Source organism: Agrilus planipennis, unplaced genomic scaffold, assembly GCF_000699045.2.
Source record: "Agrilus planipennis isolate EAB-ADULT unplaced genomic scaffold, Apla_2.0 scaffold4, whole genome shotgun sequence".
Classification (NCBI taxonomy): domain Eukaryota; kingdom Metazoa; phylum Arthropoda; class Insecta; order Coleoptera; family Buprestidae; genus Agrilus; species Agrilus planipennis.
In genome coordinates this window covers 1411106-1423734 of record NW_020442463.1, presented here as the reverse complement: position 1 = coordinate 1423734, position 12629 = coordinate 1411106, and the positions used below count along the sequence as shown (strand labels likewise).

Sequence of the window (12629 nt, the reverse complement as noted above, 5' to 3'; positions counted from 1 at the left end):
AAGGTGGCAGCCCTAACTGTCACCGCTACTTTTTAATTTATACATCGAAGACGCGATCAACATCATTAAAGACAGTACAACTGTAGGGATAGATATACAGGGGCAAAAGATTAGTATGCTTAGATTTGCAGATTATAGCAGTATTAGCATCTAGCAAGGAGGAATTAGAGATAGCTGTAGATAGGAGTAGTAGGGATATCAAGCAGAGGATAGCGCAGGATCGTGTCGCCTTTAATAAAAAGAAGTCACTTCTATGCTCGCGAACGGTTAATTTAGAAATCCGAAAAAGGTTGTTAAAGGTGTATGTTTGGAGCACGGCGTTGTACGGGTGCGAAACATGGACAGTGGGCGCGGCGGGAAAGAAAAGGTAAGAAGCCTTCGAAATATGTTATAGGCGAATGAAGAGGATAACGTGGGTAGAAAATGTTAAAAATGAAGAGGTATTAGAAAGAATAGGAGAACAGAGGACTCAATGGAAGTCAATAAAAAATAGGCGAGATAGGTTGGTAGGAGACAATCTCAGACATGAAGGTCCAGTCAGAGACATATTATACGAAGAAACAGGAGTTAGGAGGGGTAGAGGTAGACCTAGGTTAGATTACTGTCCACAAATAGTTAAGGATGTGGGTTGTTCTAGTTTTAGGGAAATGCGAAGTTTAGCTCAGGATAGGAAAGAGTGGAGGTACGTGTCCAACCAGTCTTAGGAGTGACGACTCTATGATAATGATGACATATTTGTTACCGTAAAAACCCTATTTCAGTTAAAACGCGATTTGGCTAGACAAAATTATTTTTAACGATCCTCTTTAGCCAATTCTAGTGTTGACTGGGTAAAACTAACGTATTTCATTTAAACCAGTTTTTACTCCTTACAATTAGTAAAAACTAGTTGTTGCTGAAACACCTAATTTAAAGTTGTTATAAGAGGAGATTCAAGGTTATGGCTTATGATATTCCGAGCACAATTCAACTTTAATGATGGCGTTCTCTGAGGTAAAGCATTCAGGGAGTAAAATGGCCCTCCATTAGGATGTCCGGGAGAAGACTACCTCGGAGGATATCATCGGAAATAATTTTAACAGAAAATGCAACATTTCAAGAGTAGGGAATGTAGAATGTTATTTACAGAAAAGTGATAGGCTAAATTATGATCCAGTTAAGTTCGAAACTCGTAAAAACAGAAGTCCAGATGCCCTACATCATCTTATAGCGCTGAAGCAGGAAAGCCTTTTTTTATCGTAGTTGACTTTAACCCAGCAGTAACTGAAGGTAAAAAAAGGTCAATAATTGGTTCCTTCAAATTAGGCAAAAAAATTATAAGGGTGGTAGATTGGCAGAGTTTTGCGAGAAACATAACTTAACCGTCGTGAATACTTCATTTGATGATCACATTAGAATGCGCTTTGCTTGAAAAATTAAATTTAAAGATTTAAAACTCAAGTGAGAGATTTCAGGAGTTATCCAGGGATTAATATAAATAGTGATCTTACTATTAGTGGTTATCAGAGATGTGATTTATTTGAAACTGTACTTGCATTTAAATTGCAAATACAAAATAAAAAATACCTATTTTAATGTTGCATTTAAATACTTTTTTGAGAAAAGCTTTTTGTATTTTGNAATGAAAAAAATGCGGGTCTCACATCAGTAGTTGCCATTTATGTGTAATAACCAATCTCGGCAACGAGCATGTTAATTTATTAATATCATATGTAAAAATATTTTTGTTTTACTTTTATTTATTTTAATACCATGCTGTTTTGAACTAAAATATTAATATGTAAGGGAAGTAAAAGTAAAAAAAAGTGAATATAATGATGGAAGTCGCCGATTTTCGATATCTAGGAAATCAAATAATTCAGGGTGGAAGAAGCAACAAAGATATAAAGCAAAGGATAGCGCAGGGTCAAGTCAAGGAATTCGAAAAAGAGTGCTAAAGGTGTACTTCTGGACCACAGCTCTGTACGGATACGAAATATGGACGATGGGCGCGGCGGAAAAGAAACGGTTAAAAGCGTTCGAAATGTGGTGTTACAGGCAAATGGTGAGGATACCGTTGATTAAGGAGATTAGAAATGAGGATGTATTTGAATGAAAACGAGAATAGAGGGCGATGTGAAGGTCAATAAGAAATAGGCGAGAGGTTGATAGGACATATTCTGAGGCATGAGGAGCTAGTTAGAAGCAGAAACAGGAACCAAGAGGAGTAGAAATAGACCTAGATTAGATTACTGTTCGCAAAAATAGTTAAGGGTGTTCTAGTTATAGGGAAATTAGAAAATTGTCTCACGATAGCGAAAATTGGAGGTGCCTGAAGACTTTATGATGATGATGATCATATTTACTAATTTCAAAACGATTGAGTAATAATAATAATATCAATTACAGAAATCATTTATTAATACTGTTTTAGCCATCAAGTAACGTTCAGATATCAACACAACGCCTATAAAACTGTCTAATTTATATTGTTAATAGTGACAAAATAAACTACATGACAATGCGTCGCGCTTTTCCATACCAAGTGTACTAAATCGAACGGTTGGCAGCTGGGTCATCTTTCTTATTCTCCCTTATTCTCCCTGTCTCCTCAAGCGCCAACTGTAGACTGCATTAATTGAATACTGCGCGCTTCCCCTTCCCTAACTTCCTATTACTCGTTTCCGTTGCATTTACGAAATGACTCCCATAGTCCCACAAAAGCTCATACCAAATAGTAATATGCGACACATCAACAATAGTTCACTTGATAGGTAATTACTACTACTACTACGCGACGCACCTTTGGTCGAGCTTTTGTTAAATATTTTGCATGAAACATTGATATGTTTTGTCTTTACCATATACGTTTATACACGTTTCTATTGTGGTATCAAAAAGTATAAAAACACTTGGTAATCGTTGAAAATATGAATTTTGACTGATTATGAGATATAAACACGGGATAGTAGATGAAGAAAATAGTAAACTTACCCAATACCCAGGTTTCGTAATAGCAATTGATAACCATAGGAGGAGACATGGTAAACATCATGGCAAAATCAGAGAAGGCCAAGTTTACTACCAATAAGTTGGACGGTGTTCTCAGGGACTTAGTGCTGCTGAAAATGTAGACGACCATTCCGTTTCCGGCAACGGAAATGCAACCTAAGATGCCGATAACGAAACCAAGAATGCCATGCCAAAGTGGGTTCATAGGGGGGTATTGGTACCAGTGATGATCGACGAGATAGAGCATTTCAGGAGGGACTTTATCTACCACGGTATAGTTGCCACCGAACGCGCCAGCAGACATTACCCTCTGCGCTGTCCAGGCGGCAAAATTGGGCTCTCCCATCGCTGACATATCTGCTTATAAGATTTGATCCAAAAATAAATAAAAGAAACACAAATGCATCGCAAGACAAAAGATATAGTAGGGAGCAATTAGTAATTGGAAGGTATGGCGTTTCAAAGGTTTTTGACCCTTAGCTTACAGAACTAGAAATACACTTTTTTTAAAGCGTTTTCGTTAACAACAATGAAAACAAGGTTTCTAACGGAGTTAACATTTCAATAATCTTGTTAAAAAAGAACATTTAACACGTAACCTTATAGAGACACTTTTCACCATTTTTAGTAAAAAATTTAGTATTGTCAAAGTTGAACATCAACACAAACACACTTTCATTCCAGGGTATAGTTAAGCAGCTAGGGTTCAGTCAGAAATCTCCCCAGTATTAAATTATTATTAATTCAAAAAAATATGAAATATTAGTTACAGGATTTTATTTTTATTCGAATTAACCCGAACATTTCTAGTCGACAACCATACTAATCAAACTAAACTATTTAGTAAGTGCATAGGCAATAAAGCTTTTTATAAACTATCTTATGAAATTCATTATGCACTATTATCGTATTATGAAAACTTCATTTTAAAAATTTAAAGGTTTAAATTAGTCTATTTTATTTAGTTACTAAAATATTCAAAACTCGACCTGCTTTTTTACACGAAACAAAGAAATTTTTGCTTTACTAAAACCATTAACGTTTTTTTTCAAAATTTCATAATATTACGGTCTGTGCTACTCTAAAAGGAAACAATAAAAAATATTTTAATTCTGCTAAAACAAGTATGCAATTTTTTGGATTCCTTTTTGCCTTGCTACTATCTGATTTAATGATTTTGATTAATTTTAATAAAAAATGTTCTGTTCTCAACAACATTATTTTTTAATAAATAGGCAAGTATATCTAGTATAAAATATGAAAATATAAGAGATCTGTTTTATGGTACAATAAATTTGAAATTTTTAAAATGAAACATGAAAAACAAATTGATTAGCAAAATTGATCAGACAAAACTACATAATTGAAAGCAATTAAACTAAGGTAATATCTATTAAATACCTGCTGTTGTCTTAAAAATAATATGAAGCAAAACTGCTGCTGCCTCTCACTTCCAGATTTTGGTGCCGCCAAAATAGAAAATCTATGGTCTGCGACTCATGCAGATTGCTCCACAGATTTTATTTATATAAGTTCGGTTTCAGGCATTTTACGTATAGTCATAATTTAATAAATTTAATCCCATTCTGTTATGAATAAACCTTTTAACCGCAAAACAAAATACGGTTTCTTCAGTAATTGCATTAAATGTCTTAATCTTTCTTCCATTAATACTGTATATTACTTTGGTTTGATGTGATTTTCTTAAAAGCAAAATCAATCGAGAAGCACCGATAGAATTCCCATTCCCAATTATTTACAACCATCTTATAATTGTCTTTTTATAATTTCATAGGGCAAGTATATTAATTTTTCAACCATTACACACGAGGCAAAATATAGCAATCCAACTCGATCGATTATTTTTACTGATCATTAAAAGATAACGTAATTACAATCATAATCAACGTGATTTACGGATATATATAGATACATATTTAAAGAGGTAATGTTCGTAAGTTTGAATATAAAAGGTAATCTGCGAAATAACTCATCCGATTAAAAAGTTCTTTCGCTAATATTCAGACAAGAACTTCAAAATGTATATATAAGCCGTACATTATTCTGTTAAAGTAAAAGAGCTTTTTGTGTAGACCTACTTTGTAATGTAAGTCGACGAAAAAATAGTCCAGCTAATGTAAAATATAAATGCTTTTTATAGAAAAGCTGTAGAATTTAAAAAAAATTGTAAAAAAGTGCGGGGTGACATATGTATATCTATGCATATGTTAAGGATAATTTACAATAACAAACTAATAAAATCTAATTCTTATAGTCAGAAATAAACTGAATTTCAAGCTATTAACGGACGAAGTCGAGGGCTTTTCGATAATGTATTATCCAAAACTTTAATATTATTCATGTTTTTGTAAATAAGTTGTGCGGTTTCGTAAAATTCTTCTAGTGGTTTTTTTAATCAATTTATTGCAAACATCATGGTGTAAAGCGAAGAGTAGAAGGGAAAACTCCTATAGATTGTAACGTTAAAAAAAAGNATATTAGAGGAAGAAACAGGAGTTAGGAGGGGTAGAGGTAGACCTAGGTTAGATTACTGTCCACAAATAGTTAAGGATGTGGGTTGTTCTAGTTTTAGGGAAATGCGAAGTTTAGCTCAGGATAGGAAAGAGTGGAGGTACGTGTCCAACCAGTCTTAGGAGTGACGACTCTATGATAATGATGACATATTTGTTACCGTAAAAACCCTATTTCAGTTAAAACGCGATTTGGCTAGACAAAATTATTTTTAACGATCCTCTTTAGCCAATTCTAGTGTTGACTGGGTAAAACTAACGTATTTCATTTAAACCAGTTTTTACTCCTTACAATTAGTAAAAACTAGTTGTTGCTGAAACACCTAATTTAAAGTTGTTATAAGAGGAGATTCAAGGTTATGGCTTATGATATTCCGAGCACAATTCAACTTTAATGATGGCGTTCTCTGAGGTAAAGCATTCAGGGAGTAAAATGGCCCTCCATTAGGATGTCCGGGAGAAGACTACCTCGGAGGATATCATCGGAAATAATTTTAACAGAAAATGCAACATTTCAAGAGTAGGGAATGTAGAATGTTATTTACAGAAAAGTGATAGGCTAAATTATGATCCAGTTAAGTTCGAAACTCGTAAAAACAGAAGTCCAGATGCCCTACATCATCTTATAGCGCTGAAGCAGGAAAGCCTTTTTTTATCGTAGTTGACTTTAACCCAGCAGTAACTGAAGGTAAAAAAAGGTCAATAATTGGTTCCTTCAAATTAGGCAAAAAAATTATAAGGGTGGTAGATTGGCAGAGTTTTGCGAGAAACATAACTTAACCGTCGTGAATACTTCATTTGATGATCACATTAGAATGCGCTTTGCTTGAAAAATTAAATTTAAAGATTTAAAACTCAAGTGAGAGATTTCAGGAGTTATCCAGGGATTAATATAAATAGTGATCTTACTATTAGTGGTTATCAGAGATGTGATTTATTTGAAACTGTACTTGCATTTAAATTGCAAATACAAAATAAAAAATACCTATTTTAATGTTGCATTTAAATACTTTTTTGAGAAAAGCTTTTTGTATTTTGTTTAAAACACTTTTGCAAATTTATTTTCTATTTGTAAAATGCAAAATACATTCTTGCCTTTAAAAATGTTGGCAGTATCACCGATCAAACATTATATAAAATGATGAATAAAAATTGCTCACATTGGCTATTAAAATTATTAGAAACTTACAAAGGAGACAAAGAGACATTCCATGAATGCCTTCTAAATCTTTAACTAGAGAGAGCCTAAAAAATTCTAAACTCCTTGAAAATGGATAATCTAAAATATTGGATCGATATTGTTTTTCGGGTTCAATGTCATGGTCCATAGAATTTTGAAGTTCAAAATTGATATCAACACCTGCCAAATCAAGAAAGAACTACGAAACTCTATGAATTACGGCAAAACAGTCCGCAAAACAATATCGAATTGATATATGCCAGCTGTGTAAAACTGAAAACTACAAGATATTGTGGTGTGCTAATAAATGCATATAATCCAAAATTCTTAGCAAACGCTTCGAAAAACTTCACTTATTAGAAGAACCCAAAGCTAAAGAAACTATGGATTCCATTTCTGTATCTTATTACAATGTGTAAACGATCAGAAACAAAATGGGGTTGTAAATATTTTGATGTAAAATTATTGATGGTGATTTTACATCAATAAAATTATTTGCAACCCTATTTTGGCTCTGATCTTTAGNATTTTATGATGGGTTTCTTCGGTGATTTGGGACTATATTCTAATTCCTAGCATTTCATTATTTCGGTACTTTCAACCCTCGGTACCACTACTACTACCCTACTCTTATATCGTTCAACTCTATTGGTACCCTACATTCATCTATCAACGATCAGCTCCTCCTTCCTAGTTTTTCTAACATTTCCTTTTTGGAAAAATGATTTTGAGAAAGGAGTTCTTACCAACCTTCGCTTGAGTTATCATCTCTATCTGTTCTCTACCTACTCTGCTCCTTGTTAAGTTTTGTAAATATAAGTGTTATCGTTGTTGCTGTTATTTGTAGTTGTTATTTAGTTTTATTTACCTTACTCTCCAACAATTAGCACATCGAGGCTAAAGATTGAAAAACTCTCAATCACTGAAAACAAAAATACGAATCACACATAATCTTCGCAGCTGGTGAATTTCTTAATTAACCGTTCGCGAGCATAGAAGTGACTTCTAGATCTGTTTTATGGTACAATAAATTTGAAATTTTTAAAATGAAACATGAAAAACAAATTGATTAGCAAAATTGATCAGACAAAACTACATAATTGAAAGCAATTAAACTAAGGTAATATCTATTAAATACCTGCTGTTGTCTTAAAAATAATATGAAGCAAAACTGCTGCTGCCTCTCACTTCCAGATTTTGGTGCCGCCAAAATAGAAAATCTATGGTCTGCGACTCATGCAGATTGCTCCACAGATTTTATTTATATAAGTTCGGTTTCAGGCATTTTACGTATAGTCATAATTTAATAAATTTAATCCCATTCTGTTATGAATAAACCTTTTAACCGCAAAACAAAATACGGTTTCTTCAGTAATTGCATTAAATGTCTTAATCTTTCTTCCATTAATACTGTATATTACTTTGGTTTGATGTGATTTTCTTAAAAGCAAAATCAATCGAGAAGCACCGATAGAATTCCCATTCCCAATTATTTACAACCATCTTATAATTGTCTTTTTATAATTTCATAGGGCAAGTATATTAATTTTTCAACCATTACACACGAGGCAAAATATAGCAATCCAACTCGATCGATTATTTTTACTGATCATTAAAAGATAACGTAATTACAATCATAATCAACGTGATTTACGGATATATATAGATACATATTTAAAGAGGTAATGTTCGTAAGTTTGAATATAAAAGGTAATCTGCGAAATAACTCATCCGATTAAAAAGTTCTTTCGCTAATATTCAGACAAGAACTTCAAAATGTATATATAAGCCGTACATTATTCTGTTAAAGTAAAAGAGCTTTTTGTGTAGACCTACTTTGTAATGTAAGTCGACGAAAAAATAGTCCAGCTAATGTAAAATATAAATGCTTTTTATAGAAAAGCTGTAGAATTTAAAAAAAATTGTAAAAAAGTGCGGGGTGACATATGTATATCTATGCATATGTTAAGGATAATTTACAATAACAAACTAATAAAATCTAATTCTTATAGTCAGAAATAAACTGAATTTCAAGCTATTAACGGACGAAGTCGAGGGCTTTTCGATAATGTATTATCCAAAACTTTAATATTATTCATGTTTTTGTAAATAAGTTGTGCGGTTTCGTAAAATTCTTCTAGTGGTTTTTTTAATCAATTTATTGCAAACATCATGGTGTAAAGCGAAGAGTAGAAGGGAAAACTCCTATAGATTGTAACGTTAAAAAAAAGTGTGTGTTTCAACGCCTCCAGTGGTTATGTCCAGTCATCAAAACGTAAAACGCGCGATTCAATCCAATCTATCCGATTCTTATTTCCAACGAACAATAGGAAGCTCTGGTTTCAGCTGTGCACAAAAGAGCTGTCACTCATGTACTTTAACAATAAATGCGTCTTGTGGACTAGGTTCGAGGCTAATCTAGCCACTTAGACTAGTTAGATTTAGCTTTTGCTAAAATCCGACTTAGTATTTAGAAAAGCTCGTAAATATACTGATTTATCTAGATGCAAACCGAGCGGCATGGCCTAGAGGTTTAGACCATTGCTTAGCATTCGAGAGGACGCCGGTTCGATTCCGGGTTCGTCTGCCTTGGTCCAAGTTTTTCTGTGCTTTCCTTGGATCACTTAGGCAAATGCTGGGGCAGTAATATTCCACAGATAATCTTTCATTCTCTTCTGTCTTCATTTCGCCCGTCTCAACTTTCTCACCCGAACCACCACCCACCCATTCCCACTATTCCTGAAAGCAGGCTAAAGGGGGTCTTCTGCCATACCTTCCGGTGTAGTCCGGAGAGACTGCCCGCCCACCAGCCTAGCATTACTGGCTGGTGGGAATGAAACACCCAAAAGTTTTTTTTTCTATATGAAATAGACGGAAATCTACACATTTTTCATTATCTCCCTACAGATTTTCAGAAAACTGACCTAGCAACACTGCTCCGCGTCTTTCAGAAGGTGTCAAAGTTTTATTTTTTGCTAAAAATTGTTTTTCGCACTTAACTTTTGGAGCCCCTTGCTTCCTGGCGCCTAGAGCGACCGCTCCTCTAGCTCTGCTCCTGGGCTGGGGCTAACCGCAACATTTCTTTGTCCCTTAAGACAAAGATGTGTGTGCCAGCATTTCGAAACGCCAAGAAATAATAATTTTCCAAATCTAAAGATCTGAACAGAACCATTTTCCTTTTTTTTCGATGGTACATGCGTTCTGTTTTAAATTTTAAAGAATTTATAAATCATATTTTTAATTAATTTTTATATTTTTGCATATTATTTTTTGTTTCATCTTCAATACCTACATTAATTTGTCCCTTCTTCCCTTTTTTAATTCTTTTAATTCTTCTAATTCTGTCCCTAAGTAGAGCCTCTTTAAAATTTGTTTGTAATTAAAATTTTCAGAAACGAGACAAGTCAATTGTCGGAACACAAGGGTCTGCCTCGGCTTTCGCATATAAGCAGTGGCGTACATTTAAATCTTCCTAATACTTGAAATTTCTCTGGGTACTCGACGAATCGTAGCTTATCGAGAAAATTCCATTCTGGAAATTTTACATCAATAAGTTTTGAAAAAACTATATCTAATTAAGTCACGTACACATACGCACACCCGTAAGGAAAACTTTTTTGAATTTTTCTCGTAATCTTTTATCGGCACTTTATCGCTACCTATTGTTTAATAATCGCTTAGAATAGTTACTATTAGAACTTGATCTAGTTAGCTCTCTAACTTCTAAACATAATTATCTTCTCATTTTTTGAAGTGAAACTTCTTTACGCACAGTAGGGTAAGTTCGTTTCATGCGAGTTGCTATGTAACGAAATCATGCAACGCATTTCCCCCGCTGTCTGTCTCTATGTATGCTTAGATCTTTAAAACTACGCAACCGATTTTAATGAGTTTTTTTTTTAATAGATAGAGTAATTCAAGAGGAAGGTTTATGTATAATACATGCATAATATAGTAGAGAAACGCTGACAATTTTAGAGGTTTGTAATGTGATGTAAATAAACACATTTTTTTAAGCTTACATTGGAAACGCTGGCTGAACCCTACGAGATATATCAAAATAATGTACTACAATATTGTACATTATTAAGAAGATCTACAAAAAAGTCCGCGACGGTATATGTCTATCTTTTAGGGATAACCCACATTAACCATTTTTTATCCTGTACTTTTTACGAGAAATAATGGATTATTTACGAAGCGATTTTAAGCAATACAGCATTAATCCTTATCCAATTAAGTACTTTTAAATACATGGTGCATTTAATATAGATCAATATGGCCCTTTATAGTATGTAATTTAAATGAATATTTTCGAAGACTTAAAATACAGGGACATAGCGGTTGCGGCGGTAGCGGCCGGTTTGTATTGTCTAATGACAAAAAAGCTGTGATCGTTGTATTTAAAGACATTCTATAGTATATTTACTATCAGCATTGCACCCATGCCAAGCATAGTGTACAAATGATACAATTAAACCAAATCCTTAATCCCTATCCCGGTATGTTTGTGTGTTTAAAGAAGTTTTACTTCAGTAGCGTGTATTTTTTTATGAGTAAGAAAGATATAAAATTTCTCCTTTCTGCGTACATCTTCTTTTTTCTTTTATTTCTTAATGTCTATTTCTTGGTTCACTCTGTTATAGATAGATGAATCTAATCTTATTGCCATTTTTAAATTATTTTTTATTTAATTTTGTAATATTTTTTGCGTCATCAAAAATTGATTGTAACAATTAATTACTCCTTTTTTGCATAATAATTATTTTTACAAAATATGGGTAATATCGATTATACCTTCAATATACGGAAGTTATTATAAGTACTTATATTCAATCTTAATAACAATGCTAATAACCTATGTTGTTGAATAATATGCTAATTAGTTACATGCTAATAAAGTATTTCTAATGTAAACAAGAAAATCTGCATTAAGACAGGAAAGGTGTTTATTTAAATAAATCACATTTTCCGTTATCATAAAGCACAATAAATATCGCAGTGAGGCAATTTAATTATTACTTTTTATTTGTTTATTCATTCTAGCTTTACGGGTAACAACAGAGAAAACGATAGAAAAAAGAAAGAGTGCGTATATAGGATTTGTAGATTTAGAAAAAGCTTTTGACAATTTTAAATGGGACAAGATGTTAAATATACTTAAAAATATAGGGATGAGTTACAACGATAGAAGAGTGATACTTAGTTTGTATAAAGAGCAACAGGCAGTTATAGAGCTAGGGATACAACGTAGGGAAGTAAATATTAGGATGGGAGTCGGACAGGGATGCACACTATCACTAGGGTTACCACCCGTACTTTATTATAAAGTATTGTACTCTATTTCGACTGTGCGTACGTTATACTTTACAAAGACTCATAAAGTACGCAAAAATACTTTATTTAAGGCCTTAAGTAAACATCGTAATTTTGTAAGCGATTATTCGAAATTCAGAGTACTTTTATATCAATAATATTGCACAGAAAAATGACAAGCCATATTTAGGGAACAACTTGATTTCCCAAATCTGTTCAAAGTAGTGTCACATTTGCTGTCCGTTCCGGCCACTTCAGCATTTACAGAAAAAGTATTCTCTGTTATGAACGCAAAGTGGCGGGACAACAGGAATAAAGCTTCATTAAAACTAATAATTTTGTAAGCGATTATTCGAAATTCAGAGTACTTTTATATCAATAATATTGCACAGAAAAATGACAAGCCATATTTAGGGAACAACTTGATTTCCCAAATCTGTTCAAAGTAGTGTCACATTTGCTGTCCGTTCCGGCCACTTCAGCATTTACAGAAAAAGTATTCTCTGTTATGAACGCAAAGTGGCGGGACAACAGGAATAAAGCTTCATTAAAACTAATTAAAAATGAACTTTTAGTTTACTTAAATCTTTGTTTGCCATGTTTAGAGGCTA

At 33.2% G+C, this 12629-nt stretch overlaps 1 protein-coding gene across 1 annotated transcript; it reads right to left on the bottom strand.

Annotated features, from left to right (window-relative positions):
* Positions 1-2573: 2573 nt before the first annotated feature.
* On the bottom strand, positions 2574-7934 carry LOC112906568 (opsin-1-like). The gene is made up of 3 exons (XM_025980901.1): positions 7841-7934; positions 2974-3348; positions 2574-2608 (listed from the first exon to the last, which is right to left on the bottom strand). The coding sequence occupies exons 2-3, from the start codon at positions 3344-3346 to the stop codon at positions 2574-2576; spliced, it is 408 nt and encodes a 135-aa protein (XP_025836686.1). The 5' UTR covers positions 3347-3348; positions 7841-7934.
* Between the last annotated feature and the right edge of the window lie 4695 nt (positions 7935-12629).